Genomic DNA, 20801 nt, shown 5'->3' with positions numbered 1-20801 from the left:
TGCCTGGCAGTGAAAGACGGCTGGTTTGTGCACACAAATGCCTTGCACCAGTCACGGAAAATTACACCTCTGATCATTTACATGTCTGCCAATGGTGTGTATGTGTTTGAAGTTACAATCACATTGGACTATGTCTTCTGAGGCCTTCACTGTTTTTATCAGACAATATATATGTTAAACATTTGTATGGATACACATCATACATTTATAGGATTTACAGGATATTCTGTAAAAATAGCTGAATACTGTGTTTCTATACAAGAATTCCTCTACAATCGCTAAGAAGTTGTTCAGGAGAAACATCTTTAACATACATTTGAAAACAGTTCTGCTGTCAGTCAGATACTTTATTTCCATAGGTAGATTGTGGAAGAGTTTCCTACATGCGTAGTTCACCCTTTTTTGTGCCAATGTCCAGTTGATTAAAGGTAATGCAGATCATTTTTTCTTCATTTGTACTTGTGAAAATGTCTGTGACTCTCAAACTCTAGTGGATTTTTGTTAACAAATTTCGTAAGGAAATGAATTTACTGTGAATCTGTGTTGAGTATACACAGCTAAAAAGATACCTGCAAGATGTACGTTCGTGAACCTCAAAACTAAATTTAATTACTTTCCTTTGTATGTTTAATACTTTCTGCCTAAGTGAGGAGCTGCCCCAGAATATTATCCTACAAGATATCAGTGAATGAATATTTGCACAGTGCTTTAAGGGGGGTAGGACGTCAAACGGACCGACTTGGAGCAGGAGAGGCATCACAGGATATTTTAATTTCCACTGTACATACTTTTACAAAAAAATTTATAAAACTTTGTCAGCATGACCAGGAAGGATTCAGAATTCACACTCATAGCAGTGGAAGTTCGAAAACATAACGAAATAATTTTTTTTTACATGTGAAATTTCATCATTTTTTTCACTTACTGATGGCAGTATTTGTTGCAATAGGTACACTTTTCTTCATAAGTAAGAAAGATTCTTCAATGAATTGTGCACAGCGTACAAACCATACTTAAAGGTGTACGAAACTCTAGAAATTTCCAAACCTATTAAAAACTGTGGTAAAAATTGAGGTAATTAACTATAAAATTTGTGTTTTTCCTAAACATGGATTTTAAAATATAACAGTTCATTCGTTTTTTTAATAAATTAAATAAATTCTAGAGTTTCATACACCTGTGAGTATGGTATGTATGATGTGCAAAATTCATTGAAGAATCTCTCTAACTTATGAAGAAAAGTGTACCTATAGCAACAAATGCAGCCATTAGTAAATGAAAAAATTATGAAATTTCACACGTAAAGAAATTTATTTTGTTATGTTTTCGAACTTCCACTGCAATGAGCGTGAATCCTGAATCTTTCGTGGTGATGCTGACAAAGTTTTATGAATTTATTTGTAAAAGTATAGACACTGGAAATTAAAATGTCATGTGATGCCTCTCCTGCTCCAAGTCGGCCCGTTTGACGTCCTACCCCCCTTAATGTACTGATTTCTGCATTACCAGAGAGGGCACAATGTAATCGTGGTAGAGACGGTAGCTACTATGCGGTGCTGGTGGGAGGGGTGATGTGAAGACATCCAAGTTGATGGACAGATACTGCAAGACGGCTGTAGACAAGTGAGTGAAGTGCCTCTATTTCAAAATACGAGGTCTGTTCAAAAAATTCCTGAAATTTGTCCACAAATTTTTTCTAGGCTCACGTTTAATTATTGTACATTGTCTTCTTCGAAATACTCTTTCCCGCAATTGATACAGCGCTTCCAACGCCGTTTCCACTTCCGGAAGAAGTATCTTGATGCGCCTCTTGCTGGGCCGCATGAAGAGCCGTCTGCGAATTTTCTTTTATCTCGTCTACCACTGCAAATTTTCGTCCTTTCTACGGGGTTTTCAACTTTTGGGAAAAGAAAAAAGTCCGGAGGGTCCAGGTCTGGAGAGTACGGAGGATGAGACAGCACAGCGATTTCGTTGTTTGTGCAATAGCCACGCACCAACAGGAATGAATATGTGGGTGCGTTATCGTGACGTAACAGCCATGAATTTTCTCGCCACTTCTCAAGCCGTTTCCTTCTCAAATTTTCCCGCAGGCGTCGCAACACGTCCCGACAGTACTATCGATTAACAGTTTGTCCCTGTGGCACGAGTACATGACGAACTAATCCTTCAAAGAAAACTATCAGCATGGCTTTGAGACTTTACCTGACCTGAGATTTTGGTCTTGGAGAACCTTCCTCGACCCACTGTGAAGACTGAAACTTGATCTAAATATCGTAACCGTAGATCAAGGTCTCATCACCAGTTATGATTCTCTTAAGGAACACCTCGTTCGCGGCGCAGTGGTTTGCACACTGGACTCGCATTCGGGAGGACGACGGTTCGATCCCGCGTCCGGCCATCCTGATTTAGGTTTTCCGTGATTTCCCTAAACCACTCCAGGCAAATTCCGGGATGGTTCCTTTGAAAGGGCATGGCCGACTTCCTTCCCCGTCCTTCCCTAAACCGATGAGACCGATGACCACGCAGTTTGGTCTCTTCCCCCAAAACAACCCAACCCAACCTCGTTCGCAGTTGCGCGATCCGAAAGCTCTTCACAGATTGCGAGGAGAAGGCCTTTCTCGCCTTGAGTCAAGAGCCGTGGGACGAACTTGGCAGCAACAGGATGTATTCCAAGATGCTGTGTCAGGATGTCGTGACACGATCCAACTGAAATGTTACATTCTTCTGCAGTCTCTCGGACAGTCAGTCTTCGATTTGCAAGCACAATTTCGTTGACGTTCCTGACACGAGCGTCATCGGTAGACGTCGAAGGGCGTCCTGAACGACGGTCATCTTTAACTTCCGTCCGGCCGTATTTAAACCGCGTGAAGCATTCATAACACCGAGTACGGCTGAAGCACTCATCACCGTAGGCTTCCTGCATCGTTTGGTGTGTCTCTGTAAAGGTTTCCTAGAGTTTGAGGAAACATTTGTCCGCCTCCGGCAGCTGAGTGGTCAGCGCGACAGAATGTCAATCCTAAGGGCCCGGCTGGGTCGGAGATTTTCTCCGCTCAGGGACTGGGTGTTGTGTTGTCCCAATCATCATCATTTCATCCCCATCGACGCTCAACTGGCCGAAGTGGTGACAAATCGAAAGACTTGCACCCGGCGTACGGTCTACCCCACGGGGGGCCCTAGTCACACTAATTTAAATTTTGGCACAAAATTTAAAGCAGAGGCTTTGCTGCCATCTCGAAATTCGCAAACTGTGCGACATAACGTTCTACTCAATACAGCAGTCAACAATAACTAACAGACGTACGAAAATGAAACGCAGGCGTGTGCAGGGTTGCCAACCACATTTCGCTCCAACACGCCATTTGCGCGAAACTACGAATGTCCCAGAATTTTTTGAACAGACCTCGTATTTACTGCTTTCGCACCAGACATATGAAGTTACTACTGTAATACTGAAAAGCTGTGTATTTCAGGAGCGAATGCGCTGCATGTTATTTACACTCACGCTCAAAAATCAAAGATTGTGTGTGTGGAATCTTATGGGACTTAACTATGGTTCAAATGGCTCTGAGCACTATGGGACTTAACATCTATGGTCATCAGTCCCCTAGAACTTAGAACTACTTAAACATAACTAACCTAAGGACAGCACACAACACCCAGTCATCACGAGGCAGAGAAAATCCCTGACCCCGCCGGGAATCGAACCCGGGAACCCGGGCGTGGGAACTGCTAAGGTCATCAGTCCCTAACCTTACACACTACTTAACCTAAACTATCCTAAGGACAAACACAAACACCCATGCCCGACGGAGGACTCGAACCTCCGCCAGGATCAGCCGCACAGTCCCTGGCTGCAGCGCCCAAGACCGCTCAGCTAATCCCGCGCGGCTAAAGATAATGCTGATACATGGACAAACAGCACTCTGGTGGGCGGTTTGCGGGTCTAAATCACCTCGGGGTATGACCAGGCGGTGCATCTGACCTGCGGTCGTCGCACGGTGGCGCTGGCAGCAGTCCACATACGCAGAGGTGTGTCGGTGCATGTCAGAGTACGGTGCAGTGAGTAAGGGTGCAGACGTTTTCAGACGTGCTAATGGTGACTGTGTGTTGAAATTGGCTAAAAGAACACATATTGATGGCGTTATTAGGGGCAGAATACTAGGGCAACTGGAGGCTGATCAAAGACAGCAGGCCGTAGCACGGGCCCTCCGTGTGCCATAAACTGTGATCTCAAGATTATGGCAACGATTCCAGCAGACAGGAAACGTGTCCAGGCGCTACAGTACGGGACGTCCACAGTGTACAACACCACAAGAAGACCGATATCTCACCATCAGTGCCCGAAGACGGCCACTGAGTACTGCAAATAGCCTGGCTCGGGACCTTACTGCAGCCACTGGAACAGTTGTCTCCAGACACACAGTCTACAGACGACTGAACAGACGTGGTTTATTCGCGCGGAGACCTGCAAGGCGCATTCCATTGACCCCCAGTCACAGGAGAGCACGTAAAGCCTGGTATCAAGAACACAGTACGGTCACTGGGATAGTAGTCCCAGGTTATGTTCATGGACGAGTCCAGTTATATATAGTCTGAACTGTGATTCTCGCCGGGTTTTCATCTGGCGTGAATTAAGAACCAGATACCAACCTCTTAATGTCTTTCAAAGGGAGCTGTATGGAGGTTGTGGTTTGATGGTGTGGGGTGGGTTATGATTGGTGCATGATCACCCCTGCATGTCTTTGACAGAGGAACTGTAACAGGTCAGGTGTATCGGGACGTTATTTTTGCACCACTTTTCAGGGGTGCAGTGGGTCCCACCTTCCTCCTGGTGGATGATAACGCACGGCCCCATTGAGCTCCCATCGTGGAGGAGTACCTTGAAACAGAAGATATCAGGCGAATGGAGTGGCCTGCATGTTCTCCAGACCTAAACCCCATCGAGCATGTCTGGGATGCTCTCCGTTGACGTATCGCTGCACGTCTTCAAACCCATACGACACTTCAAGAGTTCCAACAGGCAAGAATGGGAGGGTATACCGGTATACCCCAGCAGCTGCTCGACCACCTGATCCAGAGTATGCCAACCCGTTTGCGGCCTGTGTACGTGTGCATGGTGATCATATCCCATATTGATGTCGGGGTACATGCGCAAGAAACAATGGCATTTTGTAGCACACGTGTTTCGGGACGGTTTTCTCAACTGCTCACCAATACCGTGGACCTACAGATCTGTGTGGTGTGTGTTCCCTATGTGCCTATGCTATTAGCGCCAGTTTTGTATAGTGCCACGTTGTGTGGCACCACATTCTGCAATTATCCTTAATGTATGAACATGAGTGTACATTGTTCATTATTTCATGGCGAGTTATCGTATGGTTCAGGACTGTATAGATGTTGGCGTACCTCTTTGTGGGTGTCCAGCAGGTAGGAGCGGTAGAACAGGTACTTAGCGACGGGCTCGGCGGAGCGCAGGTCACCCATCATGGAGTATGTCATCAGGGCGTACAGGGAAGCCTTGTACTCCGCTGCCGTGGCTGAAACCGAAACCAAAACATCATCAGGAGCCAAGTCATAAATTTCCGTCAGTCAGTACTAACCAGTGCAAAACCAAGCCTATTTATATTCATGAAGAGCTCACTCGTGTTACTTCTGTCTTTGTCTCCAGGATGAGACTTTCAGGAAGATACAAGATGTTCTTGTGACGCTGCAAGAACTATGGAGAACATGTGCCATTCTATTTCACTCGTATTTTATCACCTGAAGGTGATGTGAATTTAGATCTTAAGAAGACACGGATGCAAGGGAAGCAGCCGCGTTATTTGGCACCCAGGAGCGAAAGAAACTGGTATAGGCATACATGTTCAAATACAAGGATGTGTAGACTGACAGAATACGGCCCTGCGGTCGACAACGCCTATGGAAGACAACAAGTGTCTGGCGCAGTTGTTAGATCAGTTACTCCTGCTACAATGGCGGGTCATCAAGATTTAACTGAGTTTTAACGTGGTACTATAGTCGGCGCACGAGCGATGGGACATAGCATCTCTGAGGCAGTGATCAAGTGAGGATTTTCAGGTGCGACCGTTTCACGAGTGTACAGTGAAAATCAGGAATCCGATAAAACATTAAATCTCCGACACCGCTGCGGCCGGAAAAGGAACCTTCATGAACAGGACCAACGACGACCGAACATAGTCATTCAGAGTGACAGAAGTGCAACTCTTCCGCAAAGTGCTGCAGATTTCAATGTTGGGCAATTAACAAGTGTCAGTGTGCGAACCATTCGACGAGACATCATCCATAGAGTCGAAGACCTAATCGTGTACCCGCATGACACGAACCTTTACGCCTCACCTGGGCCCGTTAACACCGGCATTGGACTGTTTATCTACATCTACATCTACATTTATACTCCGCAAGCCACCCAACGGTGTGTGGCGGAGGGCACTTTACGTGCCACTGTCATTACTTCCCGTTCCTGTTCCAGTCGCGTATGGTTTGCGGGAAGAACGACTGCCGGAAAGCCTCCGTGCGCCCTCGAATCTCTCTAATTTTACATTCGTGATCTCCGCGGGAGGTATAAGTAGGCGGAAGCAATATATTCGATACCTGATTCAGAAACGCACCCTCTCGAAACCTGGACAGCAAGCTATACCGCGATGCAGAGCGCCTCTCTAACAGGGTCTGCCACTTGAGTTTGCTAAACATCTCCGTAACGCTATCACGCTTACCAAATACCCTTTGACGAGACGCGCCGCTCTTCTTTGGATCTTCTCTATCTCCTCTGTCAACCCGACCTGGTACGGATCCCCCCCTGATGAGCAATACTCAAGTACAGGTCGAACGAGTGTTTTGTAAGCCGCCTCCTTTGTTGATGGACTACATTTTCTAAGGACTCTCCCAATGAATCTCAACCTGGTACCCGCCTTACCAATATTTAATTTTATTAGATCATTTCACTTCAAATCATTCCGCACGCATACTCCCAGATATTTTACAGAAGTAACTGCTACCAGTGTTTGTTCCGCTATCATATAATCATACAGTAAAGGATCCATCTTTCTATGTATTCGCAATACATTACATTTGTCTATGTTAAGGGTCAGTTGCCACTCCCTGCACCAAGTGCCTATCCGCTGCAAATCTTCCTGCATTTCGCTGCAATTTTCTAATGCTGCATCATCCGCGAAAAGCCGCACAATATCTGCTAGGTCATTTATATATATTGTGAAAAGCAACGGTCCAATAACAGTCCCGTGTGGCACGCCAGAGGTTACTCTAACGACTCTAGACGTCACTCCATTGAGAAAAACATGGTGTGTTCTGTTTGCTAAAAACTCTTCAATTCAGCTACACAGCTGGTCTGATATTCCGTAGGCTCTTACTTTGTTTATCAGGCGACAGTGCCTGGTCGGACGAGTCTCGTTTCAAATCGTTTCGAGCGGATGGAGGTGTACGGGTATGAAGATAACCTCATGAATCCATGGATCCTGCATGTCAGCAAGGGACAACTGAAGCTGGGGGAAGGTCTGTAAAGGTGTGAGGCGTGTGCAGTTGGAGTGATATGGGACCCCTGATACGTCTAGATACGACTCTTACAGGTGACACGTACGTAAGCATCCTGTCTGATCACTTGCATTCATCCATGTCCACTGTGCATTCCGACGGACTTGTGCAATTTCAGCAGGACAATGCGACACCGCACACGTCTAGAATTGCTATAGGGTGGATCCAGGAACACTATTTTGAGTTTAAACACTTCCACTGGCCACCAATCTCCCCAGACGTGAAAATTATTGAGAGTTTCTGGGATGCTTTGCAACGTGCTGTTCAGAAGATCTCCACACCTTCATACCCTTACGGATTCATGGACAGCCGTGCAGGATTCATGGCGTCAATTCCCTCCAGCACTACTTCAGACATTAATCGAATCCATGCCACATCAATTCTGCGTGCTCGCTTGGGCCCTACACAATATTAGGCAGATGTACCAGTTTCTTTTGCTCTTCAGTGCTGATTTATATTGGTCGCTCTTAGAAGCTTCTTCTACAGTAATTCTGAAAGTCAATGCTTGACTATTTAAACGTGTAAACGTCAATGCTTTTTATCCTGTAAAGTGGTGGTTGAGTCGTCGTTTTAACATTAACATTGGAGCATATTTATTGATGGTAGCGTTGGGGGGGGGGGGGGGGGGGAGGTGGAAGTACTTGGGATATAAAAATAACTAATTAAATTACAATTTAACTTTCATTAACATCTTTCTGTACCATAGTTAGACTCAATAGATAGTAGCACAGATCATTTTTGTCAGCAGTATTATAATACTGGATTGTTTCAGTTAACGTTGTTAGTAAATACACTGCTGTAACAAAAGTAGTGGGCTCCTCCTAATATGGTGCTGGACCTCCTTTGCCCGGCGTAGTGCATCAGCTCGATGTGGTATGGACTCAGCAGTTCGTTGGAATACCCCTACAGAAATGCTGACCCACAGCTGTCCATAATTACGAAAGTGTTTCCGGTGCAGCATTTTGTGCACGAACTGACCTCTCGATTATGTCTCGTAAATGTTCGATGGGATTCATGGCAGGGCGACGTGGATGGCAAAGCTATTCACTCTAATTGTCCAGAAATTTCTTCAAACCAATCGCTAGCAATTGTGGCCAGGAGACATGGCGCATTGTCATCCATGAAAATTCCATCATGGTTTGGGAACATGACGTCCATGATTGGCTGCAAATATTGTCCAAGTAGCCGAACATTACCATTGCCAGTGAATACGTAGGATGGAACTTCAATAGTGCCAACACTGCTGTGGAGACACTGTGCAATGGAATCTACCATTGTCGCTGATAGCCCACGTTGTTGACATACCTACCTTGCCTCCGAGCAAGTGGACTCGCCCGTTCGACGTCATCGGTGCGCGCACAACCGAGGGAAACACAGTCACTTGTGAGCGAGCAGTCTGACGTAACGGTGTCATAATGTTTTCGAAACAGGAAGAACAGAGTTGGATCAAGACTGAATGTGCCAGAGGTCGTACAGCACGACAATGTCATCAAGGTCTTCAAGAGGTGTGTGGGGAATCGGCATTGCCGCACAGAACAGTGGCACGTTGGGTAAAAGCCTTCAACGAAGGTCGGCAAACTGTGGCAGACATGCATTGGGCAGGTCGTCCTGGCGTCTCTTGAGAAGAAGTGCGTGCTGTTACCGCGTTAGTGGACAGTGATCGACGCCATACGATTGGTGAGCTCGCTCACGAAACGGATTAGTGCATACGGCTGTGCTTCGCATCCTGAAGGAACGCCTGGGCATGCGAAAAATTCCATCACGATGGGTTCCGCACGACTTGACGGAAATGCAGAAATGCATCCGTTACGAAACGCTGCTCAGACGCACTTGGAGCGGTATGAGCGCGAAGGAGAGGCTTTCTTACGCCGTATCGTAACACTGGATGAGACATGGGCCACATCGTACGAGCCAAAGCTGAAACGCCAGTCCAACGAATGGCGTCATTATGGGTCGTCGCGAAAGTCGGAAGTGCGTCAGAGCCCCAGTAGGGTTAAAGTTATGGTGATTCACGTGTACGACTGTGATGGTGTTATCCTAACGCATTACGTCCCTCCACGGCAGACCGTCAATGCACAGTACTACTCTACGTTTTTGGATCGTCACCTGCCGCCAGCTTTGCGAAAGCAGCGGCGAGACTTTCTGCGCAACCCATCCATTATTTTGCACGACAATGCGCGGGCGCATACAGCGCAAGCTGTGGCGGCTCTGTTCGGTCGATGGGACTGGGAAGTACTGTACCATCCACCATAGTCCCCGAACTTAGGTCCGTGAGACTTTGATTCCGAAGATCGAGGAAACACTTCGTGGCATTCGCTTCAGAACTGTTCCAGAGATTCGACAGGCAGTAGACCGCTCCATCCGCAGCCATCAACGCCTTCCACATCGCTGGCAACGGGTTCTACACAACGCTTGTGACTACATGTGCAGACATGTAACTGTTTTGTATCGGTTATGAATAAATAGTTGCCACTACTGAAGTTCCAGCACTCATAAGAGGTTCAATTCGATCAGAGCACCCAGCCCATTCCATGTAAACGCAGTCCAAATGGTTCAAATGGCTCTGAGCACTATGGGACTTAACAGCTGTGGTCATCAGTCCCCTAGAACTTAGAAGTATTTAAACCTAACTAACCTAAGGACATCACACAACACCCAGTCATCACGAGGCAGAGAAAATCCGTGACCCCGCCGGGAATCGAACCCGGGAACCCGGGCGTGGGAAGCGAGAACGCTACCGCACGACCACGAGCTGCGGACAAATCGCAGTCCAGATCGTTGTGGAGGCACCATCAGCTTGCACAGCGCCTTCTTGACTTCGTGGGATCTGCGCCACACTCGAACCCTACCGTCAGCTCTTACGAACTGAAATCGAGACTCATCTGATCGGTTCACGGTTTTCCAGTCGTTTAGGGTCCAACAGATACGGCCACGAGCCCAGCAGAGTCGCTGGAGGCGATGTCGTGCCGTTAACAAAGGCACTCGCGTCGGTCGTCTGCTTCCACAGCCCATTAACGCCCGATTTCGCCGCACTGTCCTAACGGATACGTTCGTCGTCAAGTCCCACATTGATTTCTGTGGTCACTTCACGCACTGTTGCTTGTCTGTTAGCACTGACACCTCTACGCAAACGTCACTGCTCTCGGTCGTTAAGTGAAGGCCTTCGGCCACTGTGTTGCCTGTGGTCAGAGGTAAGCCCTGAATTTTCATATTTTTGCACTTTATTAACACTGTGGATTTCGGATTATTGAATTCCCTATTGATTTCCGAAATATGTCTCGTGCATCTCCTTGCAAGTACAATTCCACATTCAAAGTCTGTTGCCCGCATCTCGTGGTCGTGCGGTAGCGTTCTCGCTTCCCACGCCCGGGTTCCCGGGTTCGATTCCCGGCGGGGTCAGGGATTTTCTCTGCCTCGTGATGGCTGGGTGTTGTGTGCTGTCCTTAGGTTAGTTAGGTTTAATTAGTTCTAAGTTCTAGGCGACTGATGACCTCAGCAGTTGAGTCGCATAGTGCTCAGAGCCATTTGAACCATCAAAGTCTGTTAATTCCTCTCGTGCGTCCATAATTACATCAGAAATCTTTTCACATGAATCTCCTGAGTACAAATGAGAACTCCATCACTGCACACCACAGTTTTTAATAGTTTCACACAGCTGTAAGTATGGTTTGTATGCTGTGCAAAATTCATCGAAGAATCTCTCTTACTTATGAAGAAAAGTGTACCTAAAGCAATAAATGCAGCAGCCAATAGTAAGTGAAAAAAATGATGAAATCTTGCATGTAAAAAAAATTATTTTATTATGTTTTTTTAACTTCCACTATGTGTGTGAATCTTCAATCCTTCCTAGTCATGCTGACAAAGTTTTAACATTCCTTTAGTCTATGGTCACAATCTTTTCTGTTTAACAGATTACCGGTTTCGGTAATGTCCTAATGTACTGCAGCCATAGTGGCATTGTCAAATGTTAAATGCATTTGACGATGCATCGTCAAATATTAAATGCATCTGACAATGCCACTATGCCTGCAGTACATTGGGACTTTGTGTTTATGAAACAGACCTGATAATGGTCATTAAAGACCGAAACCGGTAATCTGTTAAACAAAAAAGATTGTGACCATAGTTGTAAATTAAAGGAAACTTATTACATATACAGGTCACTGTGTTTTTTCACGACGATGTCACAGATTGTGAAAGTTTTAAGAATTTATTTGTAAAAGCATAGACAGCGGAAATTAAAATGTCCTGTGGTGCCTCTCCTGCTCCAAGTAAGCCCGTTTGACATCCAATCCCCCTTAGCGGATTAGCAGTCATCTGCCCTGCTATGTGTGCCACCTAATGCTGGGTGCTGTTGCTGGCTCATAAGAAATGGTTCAGATGGCTCTAAGCACTATCAGACTTACCAATCTGAGGTCATCAGTCCCATAGACTGAGAACTACTTAAACCTAACTAACCTAAGGACATCACATACAGCCATACCCAAGGCAGGATTCGAACCAGTGACCGTAGCAGCAGTGCGGTTCCAGGCTGAAGTGCCTAAAACCGCTCAGCCACCATGGTTGGCTGCTGGCTCACGGAGGGCTCTTTTACATCTACAAACTTGAAACGGCGACCCTGCCAGGATCTCCCAGGCCTTCCTAGTGACTACAATGTGGGCAATACTCACTGGCTAGTCGGCGGTCCCTGGGCAGCGTTCCCGTTCTGGCGTCTGACAGGTGATAAGGCCAGCCAAAGTCGCCCTCCTCATTGGCGGAGACGTTTCTGAGCCTGGCGACAGCGGCGGCGGCCACCTCGCTGCGGGACGCCACCAGCGCCAGCGCCAGAGAGGCCGCAGACAGTGGAGGGGGAGCCGAGGATCGGTCCAGCAGCAGCGACCGCTCCAGGAAGTAGCGCGCTCGCAGGCAGCACTCCTCGTCACCCTGCATACACAGATGGGCAGATGAGTGTGATCCATATGACGACAACTACATCTACATCTATATTCTGTAAACTGTTTTTGGTACGTGACAGGTGCTTCCATCGTGTCTGCATTGTTAAAATGTGTGTGTAATCTTATGAGACTTAACTGCTAAGGTCATCAGTCCCTAAGCTTACACACTACTTAACCTAAATTATCCTAAGGGCAAACACACACACCCATGCCCGAGGGAGGACTCGAACCTCCGCCAGAACCAGCCCCACAGTCCATGACTGCAGCGCCTCAGACTTCTCGGCTAGTCCCGCGTGGCTCCACATTGTTACTTTGTGCCAGGATGGGCTCTCGACAAGGGAAGTGTCCAGGCGTCTCTGAGTGAGCCAATGCGATGTTTTTCGGACATGGAGGAGATACAGAGAGACAGGAACTGTCGATGGCATGCCTCGCTCAGGCCGCCCAAAGGCTACTACTGCAGTGGATGACCGCCACATAAGGATTATGGCTCGGAGGAACCCAGACAGCAACGCCATCATGTTGAATAATGCTTTTCGTGCAGCCACAGGACGTCGTGTTACGACTTAAACTGTGCGCAATAGGCTGCATGATGCGCAACTTCACTCCCGACATCCACAGCGAGGTCCATCTATGCAACCACGACACGTGCAGCGCGGTACAAATGGGCCCGAACAACATGCCGAATGGACCGCTCAGAATTAGCATCACTTTCTCTTCACTGATGTGTCGCATATGCCTTAAACCAGGCAGTCGTCGGAGGCGTGTTTGGAGGCAACCTGGTCATGCTGAATACCTTAGTCACACTGTCCACTGAGTACTGCAAGGTGGAGGTTCCCAGCTGTTTTGAGGTGGCATTACGTTGGGCCGACGTACGCCGCTGGTGGTCACGGATGGCGCCGTAACGGCTGTACGATACGTGAATGCTATCCTCCGACCGATAGTGCAACCATATCAGCAGCATATTGGCGAGGCATTCGTCTTCATGGACGACAATTCGCGCCCCCATCGCGCACATCTTGTGAATGACTTCCATCAGGATAACGACATCGCTCGACTAGAGTGGCCAGTATGTTCTCCAGACGTGAACCTTATCGAACATGCCCGGGATAGATAGAAAAGTGCTGTTTATGGACAACGTGACCCACCAACCACTCTGAGGGATCTACGCCGAATCGCTGTTGAGGAGTGGGACATTCTGGGCCAACAGTGCATTGGCGAACTTGTGGATAGTATGCCACGAAGAATACAGACATGGATCAATGCAAGAGGACGTGCTACTGTGTATTAGAGGTACCGGTGTGTATAGGAAAGTGGACCACCTCGGTGTATGGTGGTACAACATGCAATGTGTAGTTTTCATGAGCAATAAAAAGGGCGGATATGAAGTTTATGTTGATCTCTAATCCAATTTTCTGTACAGGTTCCGGAACTCTCGGAACCAAGGTGATACAAAACTTTATTTGATGTGTGTACTTGGCATGAGCCAGAGGATGTGCTGACATTATGATCAAGCTCTCTGATGGTGATTCGGCTATTTTCCAGAAGGATTATCTTTGCTTCTTCCACACAATACTCAGTAACTGATACGCTGGGGAGCCCATGGCTCCCGTGTCTTCAACACTTCTCAGATTTCTCTCAAACTGTATCACTCCTAAACTCTTGTCTTACTCGCAACAGCTTAGACAAAAGGTATAGTCAACATTTGGAATGCGGCGCTGAACTTTATTCCATTCTTACAAGAAAAATTCAATGCAAAATTCTTTGATTCATCATTTTCGAAAGCAAAACTTCGCCGAGCACTAGAAAGCATATATAAACTAATCGACTGTTAACAATAAATATTCAAAACCGCTAAAAATGGAAACATACCTCAGGACCATGTGTACCAATACGATAAGAAATATTGAAAATCTGATGTATAAAGACCGCGAAATTAAAAGAAATTCCAGTTGCTTTTTGATCGCAGCTCGTGAGTGTTACATTCCTTACGCTTGGTTCTAATACAGGCTGTATCAAAAAGCGTTTTGCGTGGTTCCCGGTAGGTAGCAGCACTGTGCGCCAACTTCAGTTCTAGTAAAAGTGGTGTCGGGACAACAGAAAGCGTTTTGTGTTCTACGTTTTGCGCAGTGTGTGTCAATAATAACTGTTCAGCGTGGCTTTCGTATTAGGTATGGTGTGTATCTTCCTAAAGCACAGAGCATCAGACGATGACATGAACTGTTCCGAGAAGCAGGTTGTTTGTGTAAAGGCAAATCGCCGGGCCGTCCCCGAGTGTCTGACACAGACGTCGAACGCATCCGCCTGTGTTTCACAAGGAGTCCGCAGAAATCCGTTCGCCGTGCACCTCGACAGCTCAAAATGGCCCCGATGGCCGTCTGGCGTGTGTTGCGTCGTTTACACATGAAACCGTACAAAGTTCAGCTACTGCAAGGTGGTTGTGAAGGTGACAAACAAGGACGTGTGGAGTTGTGCAATTTCGTTCTCGGCAAGATGGAGGATGACAGTTTTCTTCCACGATTAGTGTTTAGTGGCGAGGCAACATTCCATTTAAATGGATATGTGAACCGTCAAAGTGTGAGAATATGGGGTACGGAACAACCACATGAAGTTGTACAACATGAGAGGCACTCTCCAAAATTTTATGTGTTTTGTGCAGTTTCACGGGAAAAGGCGTACGCTCCACTTTTCTTTCCCGAGAACACTGCTACAGAAAGCCGATATCTCGATATGCTAGAGGACTTCCTTTTCCCACAGTTGGAGACTGACTCTAACGATTTCATTTACCAACAGGATGGGGCACCACACTGGCATCTGGAGGTGCTGGAATTTTTAAATCAAAAGATTACTGAACGATGGATGGGTCGCATTGGACCAAATGATTCAGCCTCACATTACTGGACTCCAAGGTAACTGGACCTGGCTGTATGTGATTATTTCTTGTGGGGGTTTATGAAAGACTGTTTATGTGCCTCCTTTACCAACAACAATGAATGTACTGAGACACCGCATAACAGCAACCGTGGAAGCTGTAATTCAAAAGCCGGCCGAAGTGGCCGTGCGGTTATAGGCACTGCAGTCTGAAACCGCGAGGCCGCTACGGTCGCAGGTTCGAATCCTGCCTCGGGCATGGGTGTGTGTGATGTCCTTAGGTTAGTTAGGTTTAACTAGTTCTACGTTCTAGGGGACTAATGACCTCAGAAGTTGAGTCCCATAGTGCTCAGAGCCATTTGAACCATTTTTGCAACTCAAATAATGCATTGAATACGGCGTGCGTCTCAAAAGGGGGAGGGGGGGGTCACATTGAGGATCTATGAAAAGGTATGGAAGAATACATTTTGAGTTTCCCGTTCATAACTGTACGACCATAGTTCAATAAGTATGTCCCACATTCTTTTTTATAAAGCCATTAATGTAAATAGACAAACGTCCTCATTGATGCTTCATATTTGATTTTTGTTCTGTGCGCCGGCAGATAGCAGAGCCGGAGTACAGCACCAAAATGGCGTCTACACACGACTCACGTTACAAGCAGCGTGCTGTTACTGAATTATTGTGTGCACAAATAGAAACAGTGGTGAACATCCGTAAACGTTTGTGCGCAGTGTGTGGCGATGCTGCAGTTGACAGGAGTACAGTTGGGCGATGGATAGAAAAAGTTACAGCCTCAGGAAATGCAGAAACAGGGCTCATGATCAGCCACGCTCGGGACGTCCTGTCACAGCCACTGCTCCAGACGTGCTGAATCGTGCAGATGCCATTATTCGTGCCGAGCGGAGCATCACAACTCGACAATAGGCTCTACAGCTGTCGGTCAGCATTGGAAGTGGGTTTGCAATGATCGAGACTCTCGGATGTTCAAAGAGGTGCTTACGACTCACAGCGGACCACAAGATTCAAAGAAAAGCCATTTCATCTGAATTGTTGGAGCGTTTTGGGAACGACAGATAGGCCTTTCTGTCGCGAATCGTTACGGGGGACGAAATCTGCATGCACCACTTTGCGCCAGAAACAAGAAGGCAATCCATGGAGTAGCATCATCCTCATTCACCACAAAAGAAGAAATTCAAGACAAACCCCTCTGCCGGAAAAGACACGGTGACAGTCTTCTGCGATTGTGGTGGCGTCATTCTCGTGGATGTGATGCCAATAGGGTCAACCATCAATTCAGAGGCATACGTGAAGACTCTGAATGAACTCAGATGGTACAGCACTTGCCCGCGAAAGGCAAAGGTCCCAAGTTCGAGTCTCGGTCCGGGACACAGTTTTAATCTGCCAGGAAGTTTCATATCACCGCACACTCCGCTACAGAGTGAAAATCTCATTCTGGAAACATCCCCTAGGCTGTGGCTAAGCCATGTCTCCGCAATATCCTTTCTTTCAGGAGTGCTAGTTCTGCAAGGTTCACAGGAGAGCTTCTGTAAAGTTTGGAAGGTAGGAGACGAGGTACTGGAAGGAGTAAAACTGTAAGGACGGGGCGTGAGTCGTGCTTGGGTAGCTCAGATGGTAGAGCACTTCCCCGCTAAAGGCAAAGGTCCCGAGTTCGAGTCTCGGTCCGGGACACAGTTTTAATGTGCCAGGAAGTTTCATATCACCGCACACTCCGCTACAGAGTGAAAATCTCATTCTGGAAACATCCTCTAGGCTGTGGCTAAGCCATGTCTCCGCAATATCCTTTCTTTCAGGAGTGCTAGTTCTGCAAGGTTCACAGGCGATATTTTGTAAAGTTTGGAAGGTAGGTGACGATGCAGGAGTAAAGCTGTAAGGACGGGGCGTGAGTTGTGCTTGGGTAGCTCAGATGGTAGAGCACTTGCCCGCTAAAGGCAAAGGTCCCGAATTCGAGTCTCGGTCCGGCACACAGTTTTAATGTGCCAGGAAGTTTCATATCACCACACACTCCACTGCAGAATGAAAATCTCATTCTTGAAACTCAAGAACCGTTTCCGACGTGTTCGATCGGACAAGAATCCAGCAGATATCTTGCTCCAACACGATACTGCATCGCCACACGCAAGTCTGAGAACCCGGGAACACGTCGCCAAATTCGGTAAGACATCATTGCCTCGCCCATAATATATTCCAGACCTGACACCCTCTGATTTCCATCTCTTTAAGCCGCTAAACTATTCTCTACGGGGAACACACTTTGAAGATGACGAGAGTGTCAGTCGTGCAGTGAAAACATGGCTACACCCACAGGACAAGAGCTTTTATCAGCAGGGAATACATGCTCTTCAACGACGTTTGCGTACAGCCATAGAATGTGATGGAGACTACGTAGAAAAATAGGACACGGGCAAGACACGTTGATGTATATTGTCACCAAATTGTGACTCTGAACAATAAATATGTTGTGAGAAAAAAAGTGGGGCATTACTTATTGAACGACCCTCGTAGATTCATAAAAAGTTCTCGATTTACTTGCCGCGTCAAATTTGGATAAAATCTCCAACTTTCGATGACTACCTCCGTCATCTTCGTCAGGGGTAAAACTGTTTTTTTTTCTTTATTGTTATTTTGAAACCTGAAGTACAGGCAGGCCTGCAGCAGCATACGACGCCGCTCTTTGGCCGCAGAGAAACACAGATATACAAATGAAGACATTTAGAGAAAAAACATGGTGGACATATAAACGGAGACAAACACTTTTTAAAATACAAGGTGCCGTTCACGGGCGTAGAGTCCAAGATAAAATTGTTCAAACACTTGGGCACAGACAGAAACGAGAATTGTCACACATGAACGTAGGTGCACAAAACGAATAATACTGAACCACTTAAGCACAAAACGACGGCTCACACAGAACACGAGGCGTTTATCTCCGGCGCGCGAATGCTCACTAACCATGTACGAGTCCGGGGACCAGCCAAGAGAGGGGGAGTGGGGGAGGGAGGGAGAGGGGAGAGCAGATGCCATGGGCAGGGGAGACGGGGGGAAGGGAGGAAGAGGGAGGGGAAGCCCGGGGGAAGAGGGCTGGAGGGAGGGGACGGGGGAAAAGGAAAAGGAAGGGAGGGAGGGTGCCTAAAGGAAAGGACACAGGAAGTGGGGGGGGGGGAAGGATCAAAGTTGATAGGAGGGGTAGATGGAGGGGAGGAGGACATCATCAGGGAGGGCAAGCTGGCGGAAGGCACCTTGGGAGAGGGTAAGGAGGGTGGAGAGATGGAGACCGGGTGGGACGTGGGAATACAGGCGTGGCAGTGGTCGGGGGTGGGAAAGGATGAGTGAGACAAGCAGATGAGGAGGATCGAGTTTGCGGGAGGTGTACAGGATCCGTATCCTTTGAAGGAAAAGGGTGGGGGAAAGGGATGAGATCATGCAGGATCCACGTGGGGGAGGGGAGACATGTGATGAGCGAGGTGGAGAGCATGGCGTTCAAGGATTTGGAGGGATTTATAAAAGGCAGGGGGGGTGGAGATCCAGGCCGGATGGGCGTAACAAAGGATAGGGCGGATGAGGGATTTATAGGTGTGGAGGATGGTGGAGGGGTCCAGACCCCAGGTGCGGCCGGAAAGGAGCTTGGAGTCGGGAGTGTGCCTTGGCTTGGATTGTCCGGAGATGGGGAGTCCAGGAGAGGCGATGGTCGAGGGTGACGCCAAGGATCTTAAGGGTGGGAGTGAGGGTGATAGGACGGCCATAGATGGTGAGATAGAAATCAAGGAGGCGGAAGGAAGGAGTGGTTTTGCCTACAATGATCGCCTGGGTTTTGGAGGGATTGACCTTGAGCAACCACTGGTTGCACCAAGCGGTGAACCGGTCAAGATGGGATTGGAGAAGGTGTTGGGAGCGCTGCAGGGTGGGGGCAAGGGCAAGGAAGGCGGTGTCATCGGCAAACTGGAGAAGGTGGACGGGGGGTGACGGCGGCGGCATGTCCGCCGTGTACAAAAGGTACAGAAGGGGGGAGAGGACGGAGCCTTGGGGCACACCGGCAGAGGGGAAAATGGTGTAGGAATCTGTGTTATGGATGGTGACTTAGGAAGGACGGCGGGAGAGAAAGGAGCCGATCAGACGGACGTAGTTAATGGGAAGGGCGAAGGTTTGGAGCTTGAAGAGGAGACCGGAATGCCAAACGCGGTCAAAAGCTCGTGGGGTAAAACTGGTGAGGGTTCCGCTTTTATAAGCAATGGACGGCTTCTCATTGGCTGGATGACGTCACGGTAATATCGGCGCGTACGGAGGTGGCGGCCTCTGTGTCCATAGATTTTGTTTGCGCGCTTTATACAGCGTTGCTTGCAGCGCCATCCATCGCAACAGGCGGAGAACTGCGAGGAATGTAAGAAGTCTCCCTCTGCGCTCTTTCTTTATCAATTGCGCGCTTCCATGCATTGATGAGTGCATAACTGGAGCCTCTGTTGAAATTATTTTCGCAAAGTCTAATTTCAACTGCTTCCCTGATGACAGAGTCCCAGTTCTTTGAAGCGTGAGCAAGTAGCCTTGTTTCATCAAATAAAATCTTATGTTTATTTAACAAACTGTGGTCACTCAGACACCGCTGATTTTTCTAGATACCTGTTTTCCAGGTGACGCTGATGTTCCACACAGCGATCGGCAACAGTTCTTATAGACTGGCCCACACAATTTTTGCCACACTCGCAAGGACTGCTGTAAACTTCCAGTACTCTCAGGCCGAGATTATCTTTAACGGGTCTCAACATTTCCTTAATCTTCCTGGGTGACCGGAAGACTGGTCTGATTCCCTGCCCGTTCAGGAGTCTGCCGATCTTGCTGGTCGTGTGCACCGCAGAATGGTAGCTGCGCGATGTGTTGGTCCTCTTGATCTGTTCGAACAGCGTCCTTCCTAGGTTTCTTCGCCAGAGTAGATCTGATATCACGATCAGAGTATCCATTTTTTCTGAATACCATCGTCAGATGGTTAATCTCGGAGCCGAGATGATCCTCGTCCGAAATAGTCGTTTCTCTGTGTACCAAGGTATTCAGCATAGCTCTCTTCTGAGCTGGGTGGTGAACACTACGTGGGTTTAGATATAAATCTGTATACGTCGGTTTTCTGTACACAGAATGTCCGAGACGTCCATATGATTTTCGCTCCACCAGCACATCTAAGAACGGTAACTTCCCATCCTTCTCCACCTCCACTGTAAATCGTATGTTCTGATGTATACCATAGATCAACAAACTGCTACCGTGCGTCACTGCCGTGTGGTCAGATTAAAAATGTATCGTCAACATACCCGGAGAAGCAGGATGGACGTAAGGGAGCACTGTTCAACGCTTGTTCTTCGAAATCCTCCATGAAGAAGTTAGCTATGGCTGGTGGCAGTGGCGAACCCATGGCTGTTCCGT

General features: G+C 47.6%; 1 protein-coding gene across 1 annotated transcript in view; it reads right to left on the bottom strand.

Moving 5' to 3' along the window:
* LOC124718676 (C3 and PZP-like alpha-2-macroglobulin domain-containing protein 8) overlaps positions 1-20801 on the bottom strand; it is an 852528-nt gene that overhangs the window by 88255 nt on the left and 743472 nt on the right. Inside the window, exons 21-22 of the mRNA XM_047244301.1 lie at positions 12240-12492; positions 5407-5537 (exon numbers count right to left, since the gene is read on the bottom strand). Of these exons, the coding sequence (XP_047100257.1) occupies positions 5407-5537; positions 12240-12492 (384 nt within the window). The remainder of the gene's footprint in view (positions 1-5406; positions 5538-12239; positions 12493-20801) is intronic.

The sequence above is a fragment of the Schistocerca piceifrons genome, chromosome 10 (assembly GCF_021461385.2).
Source record: "Schistocerca piceifrons isolate TAMUIC-IGC-003096 chromosome 10, iqSchPice1.1, whole genome shotgun sequence".
Classification (NCBI taxonomy): Eukaryota; Metazoa; Arthropoda; class Insecta; order Orthoptera; family Acrididae; genus Schistocerca; species Schistocerca piceifrons.
Note: the sequence above shows the minus strand (reverse complement) of the source record. Positions and strands in the feature narration are given on the sequence as shown.